The 25,533-nt window shown below is 40.9% G+C and overlaps 1 protein-coding gene across 1 annotated transcript in view; it reads right to left on the bottom strand.

The window, feature by feature from the left end:
* The window catches only part of sema5a (sema domain, seven thrombospondin repeats (type 1 and type 1-like), transmembrane domain (TM) and short cytoplasmic domain, (semaphorin) 5A), a 171,774-nt gene that overhangs the window by 113,804 nt on the left and 32,437 nt on the right, over positions 1 to 25,533 (bottom strand). Inside the window, exon 2 of the mRNA XM_085362966.1 lies at positions 5,678 to 5,889. Within this exon, the coding sequence (XP_085219092.1) occupies positions 5,678 to 5,825 (148 nt within the window). The 5' untranslated portion in view covers positions 5,826 to 5,889. The remainder of the gene's footprint in view (positions 1 to 5,677; positions 5,890 to 25,533) is intronic.

Genomic DNA, 25,533 nt, shown 5'->3' with positions numbered 1-25,533 from the left:
ACACCTAATTTTGATTTGATTTTAGCCACAGTCTTTACTTAAGTCTCATTTTGTTTTAGTAATAGTTCAAGAGCCTAAATTCTTTTTGTGTCAGTGTAGTTTTAGTCCTTGTTTCATAAGATTATTGTAGACTGAATCTAAAGTTGATTCATTTTAAATGTTTGTCGTGTTTTTACCAGAGAGAGTTGCTCCACACGATTCACAAAGCGTCTTATTTTCCTTGACGTCAAATGCGAAATGTGTCCATATGTCTACTTTTCTCCTCCTCCCAAGCGTTGACATTTTGTCACGTTTTCATCACAAATGAGGAGCATGGGAGCTTTCTCACTTTCTGTTGCCTCAGATCTCTTCATTAATGAGAATCGCTTCCAGTGTGGATATTCCACAAATGCTAACTTGCCATACATGCAAGCACCAGCTATGAAGGTCACACGATTTGATGTCCCTGTGTTGTTCCTACATCATCCTAACAACAGATAACAATGGATAAACCATGAAACTCTCACTAAAACTCATAAACAAGGACATACACAGACAAATGCTATACATTTGTTTGTGTATGTCCTTAAGGGAAATGTTCATCTGAGTAGAGTGGGACTGTTAGGCTGTTGTGGTCCACAGGGGTGTCTTTAATGTGTCTGTAGTCCTCCCAGCTTGGCTAAAGAGGAGTCATGGCAGCCTGCACACTGTTTACTCGCAACAACCGGGGATTACATTATATTACGTGGAGCACCATGACTCACAAAAGACAATGATAATAGGTTTAACGAGAGGCTTCAGTTCCCTCACACAGTCTCAGCATATGCGTATGCGTGTCTATGTCCATATGCATACGCCTTGTAATATTCTGTAATGACTCATAGCTTCTTTCTTTTTGCTTTTATTGCAAAAAAAAAACCTCACATGGGCTATAATTTCGCAGTCACTAAAAAGCATTGAGCAGCCTGTTTTAAAAAAAAAAAAAACAGTCCTGAACAACGAGATGTGTTTGAACTGCACAATCAGGGCACAAAAGGAAAGCTATTAAAAAACAAAATGGAAATACCTATAAATGTGAAGGGAAAGATAAATGGACATCTTCATGGGACCACGGGAATTAGCAGCCCTGCAAATGTGCTGATTCTCACACAAGGTGAAAATAAATAGGACTGAAACGCAAGTAATGCAATCAAAGTTGGGCGATAAAACTTCAAGTGAAAACTTGTACTTGAAGCAAATTTTCTTTCCCACACATGACTGCTGTGAAAAAGTCTGCAGAACTTTAGAGCTTTATAACAAAGCTGATATGTAAACAGGAGTACAGCAGGCTTTACAAGCCATTTAAATGGAACTGCATCAATTTTATGAAAACTAGGGCTGCCTGCATGTGTGTGTGCCACTGAGTGTTTACGTACCCCAACACTTCCATAAAGCCTTACCCACTCATACCCCAGGATTAAAACACTGCAGGTGAGACAAAATTTGATTTACACTTTTAATGCTTCACCCTGTGACCACCCACTCCAAGATTCAGAGCTTGGTGATACTGAGAAATGATAAACTTGGTTTGATCCTCATGGTAAATAAAAACATGGTGCTTTCTTCTCCACTAAGAAAATTAAGGATAAGATGGTCATGTTCAGTAGCTTCCCGCTTTTTCCCGAGTTTCCAAGACTTGAATAACAGAAATATAACACGGACACATAGTAGCTGTACACAGAGCTTTTTAAAGTTCTCAGCTGAAGCTTAGCCCCTTAAACAGTCTTAAACGTTCAGGCACATGTTGGTTCCCACAGTCACAACTAACCAACTCTCTTGGAAGCCTGAGAAGAAAAAAAAGCTGTTTTCTGATTCACTAACACCACGTGTGTTTGAAGTGTTGCATTTGTCCGATTTCTGTTGCTTTTACATCGATGCCTGGTTCAGTTAATCTGTATGTATCAGTACCAATGATGCAAACCAGCACTTAGCTCCAAATCCTGTCCAATTCTAATGAATTTAAATGTTATAATTATATGCCATGCACTATACTTTTCCACAGAGATGTTTTCCTAAACATCGATTTTTTGCTACAAAGTCGCTGCGGCAAAACACACTCACAAATGCCACATCTCCATGGCTAAAAAAACATAAACCACCCGAAGCGCCAAAAACTGTCGTTCCCTGAATGACCGCTTGAAAAAGACTCCAGGAGAGAGTCAGTCCCCTTAGATACTCGTGTGGAAATGTCCAGATTTATAGCATAAACAAACATTTCAAAGCCTACCAAGCCAAAGCATTACTTTTAAATAGATTAGCCTTTAAAGCTAATGCATCCCTTCGTGAGAAGGGGTGGAAGAGCTGTTATTTTTTTAATTCACTCATATACTCAAATGTAATAAGGCTTAAAGTTAGGGATTTGGCTGTTTTAATTAACAGGTTGACACCGACACAGGCAGCTGTGGCCAGCAGCTGTCTGCTAGGCCTCACCTCTGATGATTAGTCACTGAACTAAACGTCTCAACCTTGTTGTGAAAGTTTTTTTGTGTGCAATTATCAAAGAGATAATATGACTTTCTGTGTGGTTAATTGTAGTAATAGACTGTCCAAGGCTGCTTTGGTGCACACTATTATAGTATTTAGCGTTAAGAAGCACTAATTAGCAGGTTTCTGTGTCTGTGTGGTACTCCCATACAGTCTTTAGCTTTGGTGAGCTTGCTGCCATGAGCTGATATCTTCGCACTTAATATCTTATCTTAGCCTCATAATACAACGGTTAACATACTTTATGTATAGTTAATGTCAACTGTATTGGCATAAAACCTTAAATGCTTTTGTAATTTGGTGAGTCAACCTTTTAGCTTTTAACCATACATCATCTACTTTTATTTAATAACTCCCCAAAGAAGCTCTAAAGACTCTTTGCATTAAGAAGCAACTGTATCACCACAGCTAATCACTCACTAAAGACTTCTGTACTTGCCTTTCTCTTCCTCTGTTCAGTCGGCTCTGTGTTGCTGAACCGTGTCTGAATGCTAACTAAAATGTCGACCCTCTTTATTAATGCTCCTATATTTCAACCAAAGCATTAACCCACTGAAGCTTAATGGGCCAATCTGGTACATTAGAGAACACAAACGCAATGACCACAGCTGACCCACCAGCTGATGTCTGATCCTCCCCACGCAGAAAGCACAAGGTATGAAGGTATTGCATTAGCTGGGCAGTTACTCATCATCATTGCACTCAATCGGTGCAGAGGGAAGAGCATCGGCTCAGCTAACAATGAAGTGACAAAGATTAGGAAGGGAGACAGCGTGAGGGAGAATTAGGGTTATAGGTGGGTGGTTATTCGGAATATGAGTCTATGCATGCGTGTGGATCACATGCAGTGACCTTGCTCTTCCAGTCAATTTTACCCAGACAGAATGCTATGAGATTATGTGACTGGGGCTCTGTTGTAATGAAAACAGCTCAATGACATTTCTGCTGCCTCGCAGCGGCTAGACAGAACTGCATTGATCGCTATTGATACCTTCAGTCGACTTGGATTCACAGCGTTTCATTACAGTTTAGCTGTTCAATAGAAAAGTATGACAGAGAGTGAGGACAATGAAATCGGATGCAGAACATACTGTATCTAAAAACTGCAGAGCCATGTAGCAAAAGGCCCATAACAAAGGCACCGTCTGCCTTGTGGAACAAAGAGGAAGTTAATAAAGGAGGTGAACTTTTCCTAGACAGCAAGAAATGTTGTAATTACAGATTAGAGCTGGATCGTTCCAAGAGGACATAACCAGAAAAATCCATAAGTGTCCTTTTTCTAACTGCTAGTTTCATTAATTGCTGCTAGTCTTTCTCTTTTCACATGCTACGTTTGCACGTTTCAATTGTTGTAAATTTTTAGTATTAGGCAATACTTTTTTTTTCTTTTTTTAAACAATGAGTCCTTGATTTCAGTCTGACAAAGACAAAAAAAACAAAAAAACAGGCCCCACCCATAGTAGCTAGTCAGCGATCATTAATTTTGCTTGATGAAATCTGTAAAATTTATGAGCTGGATAATTAAGGTCTCGACGTTTGAATGTTTCTGGTTGTACTTGCTTAAAGTAAAAGTCTTATAGTCTCTTAAACAGAAGCTGCATTGGGCTTTTTCGTTGTTCACCCTCTTATCTGTCAAGATTGTAAGAATTCAAACATAATCTAGTCACTACTGAGGGAATACTCATTTTTCCCTACCAATAAGGGTGCCTTATTCACTTGACCCTGCATTGCAACAATGATTTTAAACAAGGGGAACAAGTTAACCAGATGTGGTTAGTAGTCGTGTGACTAGTTGCCGCATAACTGCAGACTTCAACAGAAGTCTATGAGAAAATATCTTTCTGACTTGAGCTCTGTGAACTCTTACTGTCTTCTGAGTTTATGGTCCCAGTCACTCATTTTGGGTCATATTGAATAGAAGATTTGGTGAATTTTGTAAATCTTGCCCATACTTTTGTTCATTTCTGTTTCTTATTGGCTAACAACTTGTGACTGATACGTTTGATCAACCACATGCCTCTCGTTATATTAACTAATACGCCAAGGTGGCAACAGTGAAAATGCTCAACTAGACAGGATGAAACAGGATTTCAGAAACCAACATGTGACATCAATGTAGTTACCTATGGTAATAATTTTTTATGTAAATGGTAAAATCAACACTGAATCTTCATCTAAAACAGACAATCTGACATTTGATCTAAATCCTGCTTACCAGAGACTGAAATTACCAGAGCTTCTTCATTGATAATCAGAGAACATTTCTCCCCTGGAAGTGGAGCTGGGAGGATTGTCTCAGCATTTCATTTCTTAGTTCTGTAAGCTCTTTAGTGAGAGGAAATCCCAGAGCCTCCTAAGAACCATAGTGGTCAAGGTTTCAGAAAATAAAAAAATTGATGTAATGTTAAAAATAGAGAAAAACCTCCAGATGCTGCAGACGATGTTCTCGAGATAATTTTTTGTTATGATAGATCATCCTCAGTCTCAAAACCTGTTCAAGCTTTTCATCATTGTGTGTAAAGTTATTTAACATGACTGTTTGATGACTGTGATTCAAATTACTTTATAGAGTAAATACTTAAGCTGTACACTTCAGATAATAATAATAATAATAATAATTATTATTTGGTGAGGTTTGGTGAACAGTTAATTCACATTAAATGTAGTAAATGTGAGTTAGGCTTTAGAAGTACGCTTACCTCATGTCTGTAATGCAATCAAAGGTTTAGGCTCATTGCTCTCCAGGGCTGCGGATCTGAACATTTTTCAAATTGCTGAGTGCATTTAAAATGACTTTTACACAGATTAAAACTTGCCAGGCAGCAAATGCGACGACGGTGTTTTCTAGAGTGATAATTACAACAGCATTTCATAAGAGTGTGAGAAAAACTGCTCTAACAAGACAAACTCTTTACAAGCTTTGTGTACTTTCTTTAACTTTGTTCATCGCAATCAACGTGACGTGTGTGCAAGGTTGTTTATGTCTATTAGCAACAGAACTGAAATAATGAAACCATTCAGAAACATGTATGGTTTACAAGTTTAACCTTGCTAAGAGTGGAAAAGGAAATGAGTATAACTGATGAGAAAACTTCAGATATTTATGAATGGAGGGGGAAAAATGGAAAGAGTCGCTCTGATGACGTCAAGAGAGCGCATTTCTTAAACCACCTACCTGAGTGTGGGACGAGTGGGTGCTCCGTCCTGTAACAGGGTGATTCAGGCAGCAGCACTGGCCCTCTCCTGCCGGCCACACCTCCAGGCCGTAGGACCAGCATGCACTGCAGAAGCAGCAGTGCATGCTGGATAACAGGGCGTCCCATGGGGGCCTGGGCTTGGCTCACTTCTCCTCAGGCCTCAAGAGCCAAGCGCATTGGGGAGACACACCTGGAGAGACAGAAGGAGAAAGAGACAGATGTAGGTTTTAACAAAGGTTTATTTCACATTTGATTTAATCCGCGTGCTGAAAATCTTATACAGCCCCTCTGTATCGCTACACTCAGCGCGCAGCATTCCCCTCAGGAGATGAAAAGCTGCAAATATAAATCCTTACCAAAAGGGAGCAGGGGAGTGAGGTGTGAAGAATAGAGAGTGTGACAGATTTTCAGGGAAAAGTGTGCAGAGTTTGTGCTGGGAAACAGCAGGGTGCTCGTCTGCACTGTGAGACCTCACTTCTCACACCTCTGACACCACCGCGGTCAGTCAGACGTGGTATGCATTATCACCCAAAGGGCAGTGTTTGTCTACCCTCTAATATCTGACATTAAATGCCCTTTTGTGCAGGTCCTTGCGCCCACTGCAGAGAAGCTTTGCTGTCTCTAACGACGAAGGAAGAATAGGGTATTCATGTGTTTTTCATCATTCTTTTGTGCCTTTGTGACTGATATACACACTGAGCAGCACAGCACTCCTGTGGCTCAATTACATCCTATAGCGGCTGCACATCTGACACATTTTTATTCACAGCCAAACCCTCCAATGCGCAGACGTAATTATTACATAATGCACACAGCAGACTCGCGCGTCCTGTAGTCATTCGCTGTGAGACAAACAAAGCAGTTTGCACAACTCAATTGTTCCTGATTTCTTTCTTTGTGGGGGTGAATTGATGAGCAGTCTAGACCACTGACATCATTACTTTTTAATCACTTATGTGATGCTAATACCAAGAAAGATGCATGCTGTGCGCAGCGGAGGAGCAAGTCTTTCTGACTGTATACGACATTAGGAGCAGCGTGTGCGGTGGAGTGAGCAAAGATACTCGTGGTCTTAGCTGTAAAGTGCAAGTGATGGAAGGCATTGCTTTAGGTTTTCATAATAGAGCAGCTGAACCTGTGGAAAACTCTTGTTATTTTTATTGCATGTGAAATAGGCTTTTCATCTGTTGTCCAGCCAGTGGAAGAAATTGTATTTTCTGGAGCATGCACAGTTCATTTATTACGAACGGTAGGTTGCAAATAAGGAAAAGTAAAAGTTCATCTTTGTGTTGCTTGTGGGAAAACAGTCAAATATAGAAAAAGAAAAGCTAGCTGTTCGCAAGCTAAGAAAAAAAGAATTGGTGTGAACATTTGCGCTCCACAGAGCTCCACTTCTCTCTGAAGTATGAATCCCCCTTAGTGCTGGAAAGCTTGGAGTGGCTGTGGGGTAGAATATAAGACACCTACTCCTGCTTTCAAGTGAAAACCATAATGCCGATAGTGTGGCGGTATTATTTCATTTTCTCCTTGAATGAAAAGTTTACTCTGGCCTTAGTGTGCATGAATAAGCTCCACGGTCGAGGGGGCGATATGGAATTCGCTCTGAGTCCAGTGTGTAAAGGTGCAGGCGGTGCAGATATATGTGTTGCTCTCACCCGCAGAGTAATGTAAAACACCTGTCATCTACAGAAGGGAAAGCAAGTGACAGCCAGCGCCAGTTGCCTCTCTCTGTTCCAGTTCCCTTTCGTCTTGACGGTTCATGCGTCAGCTTCTGTACTCTTTCTAAATTTTGCTTTAGTCAACCTGTCGCTTTACATGGCACCTTTCTTTGTCTGCTAGTTTCTTTGACACTCTTTAGCAATGTTTTGCCCACTAAAAAGCTATTTTACCTGTTGCTAGTCTGCTGGCTTGGACATTATTCTTGTCATTTCTCATGCAGCCTTACAACCTTTTCTGCCTGCATTCACTTAGGGAAAATATTTCATAATCTTCTGAGCGCAGAGGTGAACCCGATTTAGGAAATGAGATTATGGATGTTTTTACAGTCTTGTGTGTGTATGTGGTCAGAGATTTAAAAGGGCTCGGTTATTCACATGGATTTCTGTGAGCGTATTTGCTGGTCCCCCAACACAAACACGCACACACACATTCACACCCATACAGAGGGTTAGCTGACAGGAGCTTAAGCCAGGGCCAGCAGGTTGAGCGCCCTTTGTTGGCCTCGCTCCCTCAGTAACAATCCTGCATGTAACCTCCCGTCATCTCAAACATCCCTGCATGCACGCACACGGAAAACAAAACACTGCCATCTCATTTGAGCACAGTTTGTTGCGCTATTTAAAAATACATGCTATTGTGTAACCAGTCCCTTTTATCTGTTTCTTCATCATTTCGTGTGCTCTCTGTGTTCCACTGAGTTACAGGATGTTAAAATTTTTAATATGCCTTCATTTCAAGGTAAATGTAGTGTTCAGGATGCGCTAAAGTTTATGGTCGTATGCACTCATTTGGTGTAATTCATCTGCTGGTCACCACAATAGTGGGAATGTTTATTAAGTTGATTAATACATGTAGATCTGCTCATCAAGACATTTCTCTAGATTTTATAAGAAATAGGTGCAGAAACTTCATACATGGAAACACAGCATGTGAAGTGAAAATTGAGTCAGTAGAATTCTGACCTTGAAAGTCAATATTTGGTATGACCGCCTTTATTCTTCAACATAGCCCGAACTCTTTTAGGCAAACTTTTTTTGTAATATCTATTAACAGTCTTCAGGTATAATTGTCCAGGTTGCTTCAAGGATATCCAAAGCTTTCTTTGTTCTTGTTAATGTCAATATTCTTCAATAATGTTGATGTCTGGGATCTGGGGAGGCCGATCTATGATGGATAGTGCTCTACTGCATGTTTTTTTCTATTCAGGTATGCTTTTACTGCATTGGCAGTGTGTTTGGCATCACTGTCATCCTGACAAATGAGGCATATCAGATGCTTTCCAGATGATATTAGATAGTGGATCAAAGTCTGACCGTACATTTCTGGGTTCATAATTGCATCCATTGAAAAGATCTCCAACACCACTGGCCGAAATGCAGCTCCAAACCATGAGAGAGTCTCTGTTTTATACATAGCTGTAGACACTCACTGTTTTCTTTTTTGAGCTCTGCCACATATTGATGACATTGTGAACCCAAAAATTCAAATTTGGATTTTTCACTCATGTTGCTCAAGTCCACTTTAAAAGACTCCTTGTAAGCGTAATAAAGAGAAACAAGGGGTAGCTCAAGACTTTTGCACAGTACTGCCTATTCTGCCTATTCACATGAAAGCCAACTCCAATGAAAACCTCTCATTACATGGCAAAACAATTAAGATCTAGAGGCTAAAAACATTTGAGCCATAAATTTTAAAAATGCATATGTCACTTCAAAGACCCACAGAAACCTGATTTATGACCACATGAGCTGTTGCATTATTTAAAGAGAAACCATTTAAGCTGTTGTTTCACTTGAAGTGATTTCTGACTGGATCCTATTTTCTCTGTAACTCACCACAAGCCACTGACTTGTCCTATGGGAGAAAACTGGAAGAGAGCTCTGCTGTTCGGTGGTTTAACTCTAAATCATCTCCAGGGCATTAATACACGCCTCCACCACCACCCACTACTATTCTCAATGCTAGACAAGAACACATGTACACGGCCAGTGCATTTTACAGCACCCGGGGACCTGGTGATGGATAACACCCGGTGTATTCAGGGCACAGAGCAGAGGGAGTAGAAGTCACATAAAAACTTAACATGGTATAAATGATGTCATATGAAATGTATGTAGAGAGCCGTATGCAACCCGGGGAAGTGTTGAGCTTTGTGAGCTAAATGTTTTGACAGCATTTCTTCTTCACTCACTTCTTTGCAGTCTCTGAGTGTTTGTACACCACTTTGACTCTAATCATTGCAAATGACTAAACTCTGGCTCTCGTCCACAATGTGTCTTTTGCCTCGTCTCCCTCTCATCACCCACAGCTGGTTGTGGCAAATGCTTTCTTCCTGTTAATAGGGAGTTTTTCCTTCCCACTGTCACCAAGTGCTTGCTCATAGGGGGTTGTCTAGTTGTTGTGATTTAGTGCTATATAAATAAAACTGACCTGAACTGAATTGAATTCATTAGTGCTATTGTCTTGTTGATTCATGAGCCTATATTCAGCATGAATGGATGACAGCAGACCCCAATTAAGGTCAGAGGGTAAAGTGGGCTGGAACAATCTAGAAAGGTGTTAAAGCACCTTAATTATAATTGGATAAATCTGACTGGCAGTTTAATAATGTCACGCAAGATAATAATGTGTGTGTGTGTGTGTGTGTGTGTGTGTGTGTGTGTGTGTGTGTGTGTGTGTGTGTGTGTGTGTGTGTGTATACAGCAGGCTTTTGTTGCTTCCAGTAGAGAGACACTATTGTCACTGGCCACACATCCTTTTCCCCCTTATCATGTCTCTCAGTAGAGCAGGTTCATGAATGTTCGTGTCAATAAACTTGCAATCATGGTGCTTATCTTCAAGACAAGCTAGCTACAGAAGGAGACCAAGTGTAAGTGCAGCTGCTTTTTAGTTAATGTCAAATGCAACATTTAAAAGGCTCAAAAATATCAGCAATAACTCAAACAGAACAATTTTTCTCTGTCTTTCTCCCCACCCCTGCAGTAGCTCTATATTCTGATTAGTATAGGTATTAGTGATGTGCGGATCGATCCTGAAATATCGATTCCTCCGATACCAATCATTTATGTTCTAGAATCGATTCTCACATTAAAATATCGATATTTTAGTAATTTAGAGTAAATTTGTAGTTTGTCATTAACAGGAACACAGTGGAAAGAAACTATAACATTCGGATTGCCTACATTCAAAGGAACTACTTCCTCTTCCGCCTTTCATAGTCATGTGCGAAATACGGCTGTATAAATGTCTCGCAGCCCCTTGGCGTGCGCACTCACAACAATGGCTGAGCGTAATTGTGCGGATGTATTTTACCTCCACAAACAGCTGAGCCGTGGTTTGCAATAAATGTGGCAAAAAAAGTGAGGTGTTGTGGCCATACTTGCCAACCTTGAGACCTCAGAATTAGGGAGACATTCAAAAGGGCTGTTTGGGCGGATAAATATATTTTACAGGGTTTATTTATCGGATAAAATACATTAAATGTCACCGTTATTATTGGCCGGCCCGGAAACAGCGGGGGTGTCCAAATTCAGAGGCTGCTTCCACCTGAGGACCGGCCTTCGCGGTCTAAAGAAAGCCGGGTAGTACGTCACGAGCTCCCTCGGTGGAGTGAAACTCTGCCGTCTGCTCCTTGCTGTCTAAAATATAACCGGACACTGACGTAAACTCTTCTGTTTAATCAGTTTTCTGTTTGACGTTTATTCAGCTGTGTGAAAACCCCGGAGGAACCCTCCCGAGGGAATAATAAAGTTTAATTTAATCTAATCTAATAACTTTAATCTCAGCCAAACCGATTTACTCACGAACAAATAAAACACTGAAAAAGCCAAACAAGAACATTTTTAAGTTATCAAAGTGACTTGTACATCATGTTTAACCCGAGTGGTGAAAGACCGCGGGGGTTTGAAGACAATGTGTCGGTCGGCTCAGATATTTGAAGTTTACACAGCTACATTCTCACCTGAAAATATGTTAAAAGTTTTTTTGCGACCCAGAAAGAGAAATAAGAGTGATATTAAAACTAAGTCGCTGCCGTCATTGTTGGAAACTGGAATTGGCTGGGCCGCGCTATGAATTCTGCGATATGGTTTTTCAACTTTGTTGTCCGGGTGGAAAATCTGGAGAAAGGTGGGATTCTCCCGGAAAAATCGGGAGGGTTGGCATGTATGGTTGTGGCAACATCACTAACCTTGTCAAACACCTCAGAGTAAATCATATCACAAAATATGACGAGCGTATGTTGAGGCGAACTGAAGAGGAGGAGAGGGACAGGTGCTGCTAGGGTGAGAGTCTCTCACGGAGTCCTTTAGTCCTCCAGGCAGGCAAGGTGTTCAAATAGCACACAACTTTAGTTTTTTTATTTCTATATGATGAACTCTGCATTATTAAGTGATAAGAAGAAGGTATTCTGATGTCCTGTAATCATTATGACGCTATAATTTGAGATACAATAAATAAAATCCGTTTTGTACAAAGTATCGGTATCGGATCAGTATCGTCGATACCACCCTGAATATTACTTGGTATCGGATCGGAAAGGAAATCAGTGGTATCGCACATCACTAATAGGTATAAGTATATAACTATAATTAACATTGAAGCGCTGTCATGGACTGCTCAGTAAATGACATTTGATAAATGGAAGGAATTTAAAGCTTGCATAAGTAATTTTCTGTATAATTATTGTAATTAGACAGTACATAATGTCCTATTGAAGTCAGGTTAATTCATATTCAAAAAAGTAAATTGAATGATAAATGATAATTACTTTGTTTTATTCAAGGGCTGTGTAAGAATACCACCTTCAACTTCTACTTAACAACTTCTACAGCTTTTACTTTAAAAAGTGAAAGATGTAGAAGTTGTTAAGATTACAGGATCGAATATAAAACATGGATTAGTCATTGGTACATGAGTTAGTGAAGTGGGTGGGTTACCAGCTATTGTGAAGCCAGAAGCTGGGCATATTCGCCATCCCCACCTTAACTTATCAAAACCAGGTTTTATGTGCATGAGAAAGATCTGACTGTGAAATAGAGGGAAACAGCACGCTACCCAACTCACAACTGGTCAATCACACATTTATATATGATCCTTTTTGACAATAATAAGCACCATAACTGTCATACTTTTCACAGTTCCACTGCTGCTTGGAGAGCAGTTCCATGCAAACTGTGGATGACTTTGGCAAGCTACTAATGACCAAAGCAATTGCAGGGGCGTTTTTACCAACCAGTCAGGGAATACACAATGTTCCTTAGTGAATAGTGGTCATGAAGGGGTTGCTGACCAGTCTCTAGGTCTGAGTCACAGCACCTTTAGCAATTGATTTCTTAGTGGCGGCTATCAACCTCCAGCTACCACTTTAATGAACACTTTACCCCTTGAAAGCCTATTTGGTGTAAACCTTGATGCTCTTTTCTGAACAGAGGAGCTTCAGTCATATTTCAGGCCTCCTTGTACAATAAAATGGCTGGCTTTGTATCAGAAGTAAGTGAGAGTGACCTATGCCTATGCAGGAAACTATCCGGTCGTTCAGTCTGACGTCACTAGCCGTGTCTGGGCCTAAACTCCGCTGCAGGTCCATATATCAAACGATCACTATGGCATTACTGAGAGTTGAAAAACTCTCTAAAGTCTTTCATCTTTAATAAAATGATCAGCGTTCTGCTCTATCAGGTGTAACAATTGAGTTTAACATCCAGGCATCCATGAAAACTGAATTTATGACATTTAATGGAGTTAGATGTTAGCAGGAAGTTAGCTCGCTAGCTTCTATCTAAATACAATATAGCATGTCCTGACTGCGGGGTTTTGGAAACAAATTAAAACGTACAGCTCTGTTATCACTTCCAACATAAATGAAGACAGAAAACTGAACAGCAGTGACGTTTGTAGGGTTACTGAAGTTTGGCTAGCTGGTATATAATGATGTGCTACGTGACCGCTAGTGACACAGCTATGTTAGCATAATATAAACATGGCATGGCAGGATGCTGTAAAAGGACCAAACTTCAGCCAGGAGAACAACTGAGATAATCCATCCACAATACGAGGTTAGTCATTCATATACTGCTGCATGGGCTGGGCTGTAGTTACATCCTAAGGTTTTAAAAACTGAGCTTAAATAAATGATTAGCGGTAATAAAAGCCGAGGGAGGTCAACAGTGATCACTGACTGTTTTAGGAGCTTTTTGAGATTAAATAGAAGAAAATACATAACATTAAACATGTTAACAACACAAAAGCCATATTAAACGCAGACTACTTTAGGCCTGGAAGTAGGATTCGTCACGTCATCACTTAACGACCGGATTCTAATGGTCACCAAACCACATCTTTGTTAACATATACTTTGATGTCAGAACTTAGTGGAATAATTAGGGGGGTCATGTTCATATTTCTAAATTAAATATAAAGCTGAAGGCAGCAGGTGGTTAGCTCAGTTTAGCAGAAGACTTGAAGCAGTGGAAAACAGGTACCAGCTCCCCTGAGCTCACTAATTAATATCATGTCACATCTTGTTTAGATTAAACTGCAAATGTAATCCACTGAAATCTTATGTAGGGTGTTAAACTGTGATGGTCTTGGACTGAAACCTCTATGCCTTTACTAAGCCAACTGTTTGAGACACCACACTATGAATAATTTCGCTAAAATCACTTGAAGCGAAATGTAAACGCAGAAAATAATGCATTCAGTCGCATTTGCACCGTCTGCACTCACGCACATTTGCATATGCATTTTAGGAGCTGAGGTGTTAACTAACTAATCAATTGAGGTCTTCCTGCAGTAACAAGTGCAGAGAGGATCATATTAACAACACTATTGATTTTGTCTGAAGGGGACTTCATGATGGTTAAACTGCACTATACATAATGAATAGACTCCTGAATAAACGGTGGCATTGTATTCATCATACTGACACATTCATGGGGGCACACACACACACACATACAAACACACACATGTAAGCACGTTTGTCAAATGTGAGCAGTGCAGTGATGATCCATCTGTCCAAACACAGTCAGGGGAGTGTGAGATCGGGGTCACACCACGGTGCTGATAGATGCTTCTCTCACTCCCACTGGTCTCCCTCTCTCACTCTCACTATGGCCCCACAGCACACCACCAGTAAAATCAACCCAGACTGTGCTTTAGAGCAGAGCACACAAAGACACTAGCTGCTTTATAAAGCTCTACGCTTGTAAAGCTGCAGACTTATATGTGTGTATTTGGAATGTGACTGGCTGGGTGTTTGCCTGTTTATCACTCTGTCTATCAGGTGGGTTACTGCCAGTGTTGGTTTGTTGTTCTGTGTCTCTGTCTGCCAATTGGTTTCTGCGATTTTGTGTTTAGACCAAAGCGCGCACAGAAATGGAGATGCGTCGCTCTGAAAGGGACAGCCGACTGTCTTATTTTCTAAAATGTCAGACTGACAGATTAGATTATGATGGAACAAAATTATTTGTAGAGAAAGTGACCTGATGAAATAATAAACGGCTAAACAAATGACTCAAGCGTTCAAGCATTGACCAACTAGCTGAGTAGCCAAAACGATTAGCTGTTTTACTGAGTAACCAACAAACAACCAAGCGCCTGCCAGGTTGACAGGATGACTGACAAATGACGTGGCCCAGTAACAAACAAGGTGACTGACTGACAGAGAGACTGATGAGGTGCCTGACTGAGTGAATGACTGCTGTGTGAAACACAACATGACTGACAGAAAGACTGGCCTGTGTTCTGACTTTTGTTATTTTCTGGCTCTAATGGGATTTTCCTTACTGCCACTGGTCTGATTTTTTCCCCTGTCTTATATTGTTATCCCTCCGCGTGCCCCTCTGTCTCCACCTTTCGCTGACCTCTTCCCTCAGTGTTTATGCTCTTAGTCCACCTCGGTCCGCTGGGTGTCTCACAGGCTCAGCGGATGACAGAGAGAATGACGGAGTGATGATTTTGCCATCAAAGGCTCATCGCAGCACAGCAGGGCCCTTTCCGCTCGGTGACCCTCCACATCAGAGGGCAGATTAATTCCTTGCAAAGAATTTTGTTTGTGTCTCTCCAAGAGTGGGATTGAAAAGCACGCTTGGATCAGATGGCTTGTTTCAAAACCTTATCTTTGCTGCACAGTGTGGCTTTTGAAGCACAAATCAAATGTGCAAATGTACAGTTTGGTTCTCTCTCTCTCTCTCTCTCTCTCTCTCTCTCTCTCTCTCTCTCTCTCTCTCTCTCTCTCTCTCTCTCTCTCTCTCTCTCTCTCTCTCTCTCTCTCTCTCTCACACACACACACACACACACACACACACACACACACACACACACACACACACACACACTGCTGAGTAAACATCTCTCCCAGTTTTCTCCAACTCCAAAAGCATTTCACACTCCAGCTTCTTACTCTGTATCGAAATTTCTCCACAGTTGGATCAAATAAGTCAGTGTGTGTGTAAACAGTTACACACTCAGGCCTCTGCATGTGTGCTCTATATCCTATACATTATATATTTTACTTTGCCACTCTCACTGATGTCTCGATTACAGTTTTTTCTGAATGCTTAAACCCTAACTGTGATTCCTGTAGCACAATCTCTAAAACTATTCAGACTTATAGCAAAACCACTCACTGAGTTTGCAAAACTAAAAGCACAAAAACTGCTTTGCACTCAGTTTGCAATTTTGTAACACACACTTTGCAAAACTGTAGGCACAATTCACTGCACAACACTCAATTACCAAATTTCCAACACACTCCTAGCAAAAGTATACACATGTATGGCTATCATTAACACTAATTTGCCAACTGTCTGGCACGCTTTCACATGTCAAAACTTTCTTAGATAATTAGTTCACTTTGCAATCAGCCTAAGCACTATAATACAGGTAAGCTGTGTGCGGAGTACAATGGAGGGAGCAGAAAGAGTGAGAAGTAGAGGAGGCCGAGGAAGAGGACGTGGAGGTGAAGAAGTAGGATGAAGAGGACGACAAGGACAAGGAGGAGCAAGAGGAAGACGAGGAGGGGGGAGAGGAAGGGTAGGAAGAGTAAGAAATAGAATTGCTGATGACATCAGAGCTACAATAGTGGACCATGTAATCAACCGTGGAATGACCCTGAGGGTAGCTGGCCAACGGGTCCAGCCTAAACTGAGCCGCTACACTGTAGCAAGTATCATAAGGACATCTTGAAATGAGAATCGGTTAGTACAGTCACTTCGCACAAAGATTTGTAGCACTGCCATATGCCAATGAGAAACACACCAATACCACTGATGTAAAAATACTGAAATTGTTACTTTACAGAATTGCTAGATGACCAGATGCTGGGGCAGAGGAAGCATGTTCACTGCAGACCAAGTAACCCATATAGTCATTATGGCGATTGCAAATAATCCTATACTTGGAAATAAACACTTGTGTTTGTTTTGATGTGTTTCAAGTACACCAGTACTTGAAGTTTGGATCCCTCTATGCTTATGGATCTATGACAGAAGTATGAGCTCAAACTGACATAGCCTACCTTGTGCACAGAGAAAGCAAAAGCCAGATGTGTTTTGTATTCATACCATCAGTGTGCAGTTGGCGCATTGTGTGCTTAGTAGATGATGGCTTGTGTGTACTGTTTGATACGGAAACACCATTTTTACGAAGGTGTGAAGAGTTAATCTAGCTGTGTTCGCTTTTGCAAGAGAACTACAATGTTTTGATGATTGGGTGACAGGTTTTCTTATTTGTGTGAAGAGTTTTGCAAAATTAGCCAATGGTTACAAAAAATGTGCTTAAGCAATCAGAAAAAACTGTAAACAGCATAGCTTTTACCGCAGATTCCTGCACTCGTATTTATAATTTTATGAACTGGTGTAAAAGCTACGTGACTACAAAGGCTGCCAGACATTTGAGTTTTGGACAAAAACAAATTATATTTCTCCTTAAGGGGTGTACTTTGAAGATTAGTTAGTTAGCAAGGGATTAGACAGCTTAAAGGCAAAGTTTTTAGAGTCACAATGGTGGCTCTCTTTTATCCTGGTTAGACCACTATAGAAACCTGCTAAGCACATGGCTCGGTCTGGAGCACGTTATGTTCTGATTTTCAGCCTAAAATCACTGTGAGTGTGATACTGATTGTCAGCGAAGGGAACTGGCTCTGTATGGGTCAGTCTTATGGTAGAAATACCATCACACAAAGCTATGAAGTAAAGTTAAAGCTGTGCAAACTGGATGTTTTCACTTCCAAAGAATTTAAAATGAATGGATTCAGTAGGTGATGGAGAAAACACATAAATGTACTTTTTGTGCTATTCATTACATTCTTATGTAGCCAAAGTATAATAGATTTCTATGTACACTTCATCATGGAAATGTCAGACCTGAATGTGATTCACGTTTAACTCTTCACCCCACTTAGATGACTCCTTAATGCCGAGTTTTGACACCTCAGTAGATATAAATAAAGATGTGGTTTTACAACCATTAGAATAGACTCCATTAGAGACTAACAAAGTAGATTAGATTAGAGACTACCGTGTTATTTTTGTTCTATAAGCAGGCCTGAAATACAACAGAAACCGGTCAGTTCAGAAAAGCACTTGAAGTCATACTTCTACTAGACTTTCAGGTGGTAAAGAGTTAAAAGTATGAAGATTAAACTTTGCGATTTCTTATGTGTGGCTGCTATGCTAGAATGAGTAAAACAATCAAATAAAATGTATGCATTATCTTTATGAAATTTACAGGCTCAATCATAATCAGTCTGCATTCTCTTCTTGCCTTATTTGTAGCAAACTTATATTTTTGATCTCTCTACGACTTGGACAGGGTTTTAATGACCTTATCATAGAGTCTAATGAAGAAAGCCTCAGTTAACAAAGAATGGTGCTAACCATCATTGTGATACCCAGTTACCTTACAGTGAGTTTTAGGATCTGCCAAGACACCTCATGCAAAGAAAGCTATGTTGAACATGGGTCTACATGAACACTGAGGACCCAATGCAGGACACTGGAGGCAGGAATGCTGAACAAAGTGCAAACTACAAAACTACATGCTACAAAAACTCCAGGAAGAGCTCAGTACATCAGCTCAGACAAAAAAGAGAGAACAAAAGGAGCGTCCTCCTGACTCCTGTTGTCAATCTTGCTGTCAGACTGACAACAGAGTAGAGGTCTGCGCGGGAATGTTTTTTTAGTCCCGCTCCCGCAAGGTTTTGTACCGCACCCGACCGCTCCCGCTGTATATTCAGTCTTTGTTCACCCGCTGCCCGCTTAGAATAATTTTCTACCCAACCCGACCGTTCCCGCTAAATTTAGATCTGGTTTCCAAAATCTCACATTTAAATGGGGTACCACCAAAAAATAGAGATAACAGATAAAACTGCAGGTTGTGCAATGATTGTATTTATTTTTCTTAAACAAGATGCATTTATCTGTCAACATGCAACATTTATCTTTTAACATGGAAAACGTGTTGCAAAAATAAAATAAATAAAAACGAATACAGCATTGTGGCCTACTTGTTATTTTTATGTAAAATACAAACGTAACATTTTTCTGTCAACACAGTAGGGAAAGTGTCGCGAAAAAAAAAAAAAGTCACTTAAAATTGTAAACAAAAGAACAAAATAGTTGGCCACTGCGAAATTAAATGGTTGTTTAAACTATCAGTTTAACGAAAAAATGTCCCAATGTCGAATTCAAGGTCTCTCCTACAAAAGAAAATATGCATATATAAATACAACAATAAACGACATCTCAAAATTATAAACTATTAATCAAATGAACGAAACTTACTTAAAAAATCCAAATTATTTTAAATTTCCATGCAGGAAAAGAATGTCACTGACTGATGAGGGTTTCAGTACTGAACGTCTCTCCTCCAAAATCCGACCACAAAGGCTGAATGCTCTCTCGGAAGGTGCACTCGTTGCCGGGATGCAGAGGACAAATCTTGCAAGGTTGCTCAGGGCAGGGAACTGGGAACTGTTGGAATTCCACCACTGCAAAATGTTTTGTTGACTTGATAATTCAAGTTTCATGGTCCTGTACTCCTGAATCTGAACATCTAGTGATTTTGATCCACATGATTCTTCCTCTTCCTCCCAATCTGAAAATTTATGAAGAACAGTAGGCCTTTTGGCAGGTGTTGGTTCAACATCCTCATCATGTGCATGATCAAACTTTAAATCTTCGATCATCTCCTTGACTCCCTGTATCACATTCTGTCGCCCTCTTTCATCTAACATTCTCAGACCTCGCAGATTTGGTGTCAGAAAGGTTGCTATTTTATAAAGCATGTGAACAGAATGGGATGAAGTGCTGTCTGCTGACAGTAATTCTTTCAGCCGTGTTACACAGACGGTTGCAATTTCAGAGAGCAGAGGGTCTTTTGTGGCTGATGTACAGTGCTCAATTAATCGCACAGACCACGGAAGAACAAGTGAGGCACTGGGAGCTGTGTTATCAGTTTCCAAGTCGTCAGTTGCCTCTTTGAAGGGTTTTAGGAATGATACTAGTAACTTAAGAGTACTGATGCTAATGCGTCCGATCTTGTCATAATTATTGCTCTCAGTCAGCACAGATGCAATGTCTTCGTACTGTTCCAAGACAGAATTTAACATGTCAAAGTTAGAGTTCCATCGTGTCTCTATGGATTGTTTCAGTGACTTTTTAAGCTTGCCCTGCTGTCCTGAGTGTTTGAAATATGTAACCAACTTTTTAACATCAGTCAGAAGGCTAGCGATCTCTGGAGACTTTTCGATTATGGCAGGACCAAACGCACTGGAGAGAGTCACGTTTAGTATGTGCGCTGTGCAGTTTAGCCTCGTGTATTCTCGTAAGGCACTGATCATGTTGGCTCCACGATCTGTGACAAAAATAATCTTTTTGCCCATGTCTGTCGCATCAATGCCAAACACTCTGAGATTCTGCAGCAGGTGCCTTCGAATGTTTTCACCTGTCTTTGAGGTGCTTGGGTCAAAAGGGGCAGCAAAAAGCACTCTTGAATGTAGCTCAGATTGCTCATTAACGTAATGGATGGTTGCAGACAAAAAGGACGTTTTTCGATATGTTTCTGTCCATATGTCTGCTGTAACAGCGCATCCAAACTTCGATATTGTTGCAGTGATTTCCTCCACAACATGTTTACGTAGACTCTGAGCCCTCATTTCAACATTTCTTGACACCGTTGTGGGGTGTGGTAGTATCTCACAGACATCGAATTTTCCTATTCTTGCTGCTGTGTCGACCAAATGTTGGGCCAGCTGTGTGAAGCCTTTTCCAGAGATGGTATCATACGGTCGAATGTCTTGGCAAACAAACTGAACACATTTGTCTCTGGTTTCTTTTTTAAACTTCTCTGGCACCAGCAAAGATTTAGTAAATGCCAGTTTTGTTTGCCCCTTTGTGATGGGACATGAGTGCCGCCTTAAACCTGAGGTTCCAGTCTTGTGACTGCAAAAGGGTAAAACTTTGAGGCATTTATCGCATTGTAGAAAGGGTAATTTTTTTCCATTTGCGTCTGACGCATGAAAAAGACTCCCATACATCAGACTTGCCTGATGTGGGTTTCCTTAAAGTAAACTGACCGTTGTCTAATCCCAGCTGAACGTCCTTCAAGGAAATTGCATCTTCAGTTTGCTCTGCCATGTTGGTAAAGCGCGCTCTGATGCAGGTGATGCGCGCACAGAGTCACAGACTGTGCAAGTAAAATGCACGTGCAAAAAGCACTGATCCATGCGCTCAGTGCGTGTAACAGGCGTGAGCACTGGCTGTACCAGTGCTCAATTAGAATGAGGAAATCACAGATATGCTGTTCCGAAAAAATGTCGGGCACGCTATATTTTCAGACCGCGCGCTCCCGTTCAAATTACACCAGAGTTACCGACCGCTACCGCATTTTATTTGGAAATTTATTCCCGCGCCGCAAGAAATCTGGTCAGGTCCCGCGGCTCCCGCGGGACAGCCGCGGGAATGCAAACCTCTACAACAGAGTGAGTGAGGACGTGGACTATAAAAACACAGGGAACTAACTGACTGCTAGAACACTGGGAAAACTCATTGGAAAGCGCTCATAAAGGCTATAAAAGGGATAAAGACAAAGAAGAGGATGGCAATTACTAAAATAAAACAGGACTTACCATAACTGAGACACAGAAAACGCAGAAGACGACACAGGCAGAGTCATCTCACAACACAAAAAGAACCAAAGCTAACAAAACCCTAACACCATGAACGTGGATACGTAAGATTCAAGCTTCTTCATTTAGATTAAAACTTTCCCTTAGAAGTTCAATCTTTTCTAATTAGTTTTCCTTCACATTGTTTTGGACATTTAAAAAATACAGCTTTGTCTCCAAGTGAAAACCAAGAAGACTTTTCTTAACTTTGGACCGACAGCAGCAGGGTGCGTCCTGTCTTTCTTTGTCAGTGCATATTCCTCGCTCCGGTCTTTTATCTTCACCTGCACATAATCTGACTGCGAGGATAAAATTCCATTCTGTTCGACAAACAGGTCGAAATTGGAACAAACAGTAAATCGAGCAAATAATGAATTTATTTTTCCTTCGCTGGAATGATGATTCCAATCTGTTGTTGGGTTTGGGACTGCCGAGTAAGATTCGGAAAACACAAGTGCATGACTTTCTGTGTGTTTTCCGCTCTCAGCATATGGAGGGTGTCACGGTCCGCTGTGACAGACCGTGCGGTGGTGTGTATGGTGGACCCAGGTGCGAACACAGGTGAGCAGGCGGGAGTGAACTTTAAACAAAAGCGAGCCTTTATTGTGGCTGATGACAAGGTATACAAATACAGCAGGGATAGCGTGGCTAACGGAAACTTAAACTGGGAATAACTAAGGTAAAGCTATGACTAAGAATACAATAGACCGGGCATGGAAACATAGAGGGTGGAAACACAGACGACGCGACGCAGACTACATGAAACACAGAGACTAAATACACATGAGGGATGATCAGGGGAAGTGGCCACACATGGGATCACAGCTGACACACATGAACCTAACGACAGGACAGGAGGGTGCAACTGAATACACTGACAATGAATACAGACTTACAAAGTAAAACAGGAAACATGGAAATTAGACATAACAAGAACTAAACACAACCACGCAGACAGGACTCATGACCCAGGGAAACTTAGAACAGGGGAGATGACATAACTGACAGCAAGAACTTGACAGTACAAGACACACAGACATAAACACACGAAGGGCAAGGGAGACTTAATGCAAGGGTAATAAATACAAATGGCTGGACTACCTTAAGGAACCTAAACAAACAATAAACATCAAAATAGGCTAAACATAACACACTGGGTCACACGACCCAGGACCATGACAGAGGGAGGCGAGATGGTTGATGAAACACAGGCGCTGGGGACGAGAAACAGACGCGAGCTTCTCTGGTGGTACAGTGAGACATTGCAGGCAGCCTCCTCGGTTTGAGAGCTTAAAGTTCATTTCACGAACCTTTCGCTGAAACTTGTTTTTTTGTTGCTTTTTTGCTATTTTAGGGTCAATCTAAGGTAATCTAAGATCTAAGATAATTGCTCCTGAGTAGCTCAACCTGTACTGCATGCTTACTTCTTTTCCCACAGGCTGGAAAACACAATGAATTTCAAACATACAGAGGGCTGTGTACTGCACGGAGTAGAAAGGCTTTTTTTTGGACCAGCCTTGATGACTCGCCCGGCCACAACCATAGCTTTGGTCCACTAAAATCGTACATTGCACATATTTGCACACACTCACTGAGCCACAGAGAAACACACACACACTAACTCCTTCCACACTCTTGCTCAAAAACACACCCAGCAATTTCACGACAGTCCCACCCTAACTCCCCAGAGCTTCCCAAATTCTGCTGTTATTTTTACTCGGCCTGCTTTCTGTCTAGCACTTGCGCTGATGCTTTACCACGTGTCTGAGTGCGGTCTGCATGTGTGCATCAACGCAACTACAGGAGAGGCACGGCTTAAACAGCCTGCAAAATGTGGCAGGAAAGTGACATCACGTCTGAAGAGAGAGAAATATCCTCTCGCATGCCAACAGAAAGCAATTCCCAGCAGGAGCTTGTGTTGCTGTTTTCTCCTTTTATGATTACTGGAGGTACTGTAATATAACCTGTGACTCAAAACCATTACACGAGGTCAGAGTACAGACCTGAACTGTTTCCTTTCAAGTTTAGGTCAAAGCGAGGCAGAGCCAGAGCTCGTGACCTACACTCCGACTTCATAATTACAGAGTTTATCATCTCAGTGGGTTTTTTTTTCTTCTCAGCTGAGAAGTAACACACTGAGAAGTTGTTTGGTTTTTATTTAGGCTAAATAAGAAACTGCCAAATCTGGAAGCCTATTATAGTTTGCTGACTGGAGTGAATGACAACATATCAAACATTTCAGCTGGTGGTGTTTCCCAGCCTCTAGTCATTGTGATGTTTGGTTGAGTTACATCTTCAACGTTGCCTAGACATCATTGATAGACTTCTTTTAAAGAGAACATTTGTGCTTAAGAAGTATTTACCACTATCTATATATTAGAATAAAATCAAATATTGTTTCTCGTCAATCAACAACCTCATCCTTTTAAGTCCTCCACTGAGTCTGATGCAGTTCACCATGCTGCAAATGAATTTAGATGAACACAACTGTAAATTGCTTGAAAGTATTGGTTATTTATTTAATTACTTAAAAAGTCTGGAGAAGATGTTCTGTTGATGTTTATAAACAACCATGTGCTAAAAAAAAGTCATACTGTGATTGTTGGGAAGGCTGTGCGTTGGTGCTTCACATCGCAGGTCAGATTTGTGTTAAAAATACAGATGAACAGATGTTATGTTTGATTTTTGGCAAATACAGTCCTCCATTGCTCTTCAAATCAGTGGTTTACCAGTAGGCCACAAAAAAAATGCCCAATCAAAAGACCCTGAACTACAAGCAAACTATAAGCAGAAATCAGAAAGCCACACCAAAAATCTTGTCACTTACCCTAAATATTCTAAATATTCATATACAGAGTCTGTTAAAAGAGATAAGAAGCTGGCAGACTCAGCTTAACATGAAAGTCAAGTTGTGTCCAAAGATAACAACACCAATCTACCAGCACCAATAATAATTTAAAGAATTTATGCATTGAAACCACACGTTGTCACCTGTGCGCACGAGTTTTTGTGCAGAAGAACAAATGAGAGACAATTTTATTTGGTGAACTTTAAATCTCCTGGTAGGTTAAGTTAAAGAAAGAGGACAGGTGGAAAGACCTGACAGAGGACGCTCAGCTGATCCATCTACTGTTCACTGAAGCCTCTTCAGAAATGGTCCCAGTGAAAGGGCGGCTGTCAAGAAGCCATTCTTATGGAAGGGAAACTGAAGAAAAGGCAGAGGTATGCCAAATTACACAAGAACTGTGCTGAAAATCAGCGACAACAGGTCCTATGGAGTGTCCACAGCTGGGCTGCATTTCAGCCACTTGCGCTCAGAATCTTGTCAAAATTAATGGAATTATATACAAAGAAAAGATAACAGCATCTGGAATGTGTTTGATTGGCAACAGCTTCATTTTTCAGCATAAAAATGATCCCAAACACACTGCAGTTACAGGATCAGTCATGGATTGGCCTCCCCAGAGCCTGGACTACTGAAGCAGTGTGTCTTGACAGAGAAAGGCAGCCAGCATCCAAAGAAGAGCTTTGAGAACCGTTCCTGAAGACCTTTTACATAAAGCTTGCCTAACACAGTGCTGAAGAACCAAGGTGGTCACACCAAAGAACAAATACTGACTTCATACCAAATACTGACTTTTAAGTTCATTAGAATTGTACAAACTCTCTTTTTTGCCTTATATCTGTGTATCTAATTCTGCAGCAACAAAACATTACTGCTCTACAGAAAAAAAATATTGACTCAGATCTGAAGAGATTCCAATAAAGTCCATAAAATAGCAGTTTGTCACTTTGATTTATGCCTGTCTTGAAGGAAGTGAATCAGCATATTTGCCTTCAAGTGTTGAACTGCTTCTTTAATGTTTTCTTAGTGAAAAAGGCCCTGAGAGATTTACATGCAGCACAGACACAGGGAAAAAGGATTATCAGCTATCAGGATCTATA

This window comes from Diplotaxodon limnothrissa, linkage group LG9 (assembly GCF_057381915.1).
Source record: "Diplotaxodon limnothrissa isolate DT_005_m linkage group LG9, D_limnothrissa_male_GT1.1, whole genome shotgun sequence".
In the NCBI taxonomy this organism is placed as follows: Eukaryota; Metazoa; Chordata; class Actinopteri; order Cichliformes; family Cichlidae; genus Diplotaxodon; species Diplotaxodon limnothrissa.
This window is presented reverse-complemented; position numbering and strand designations above follow the sequence as displayed.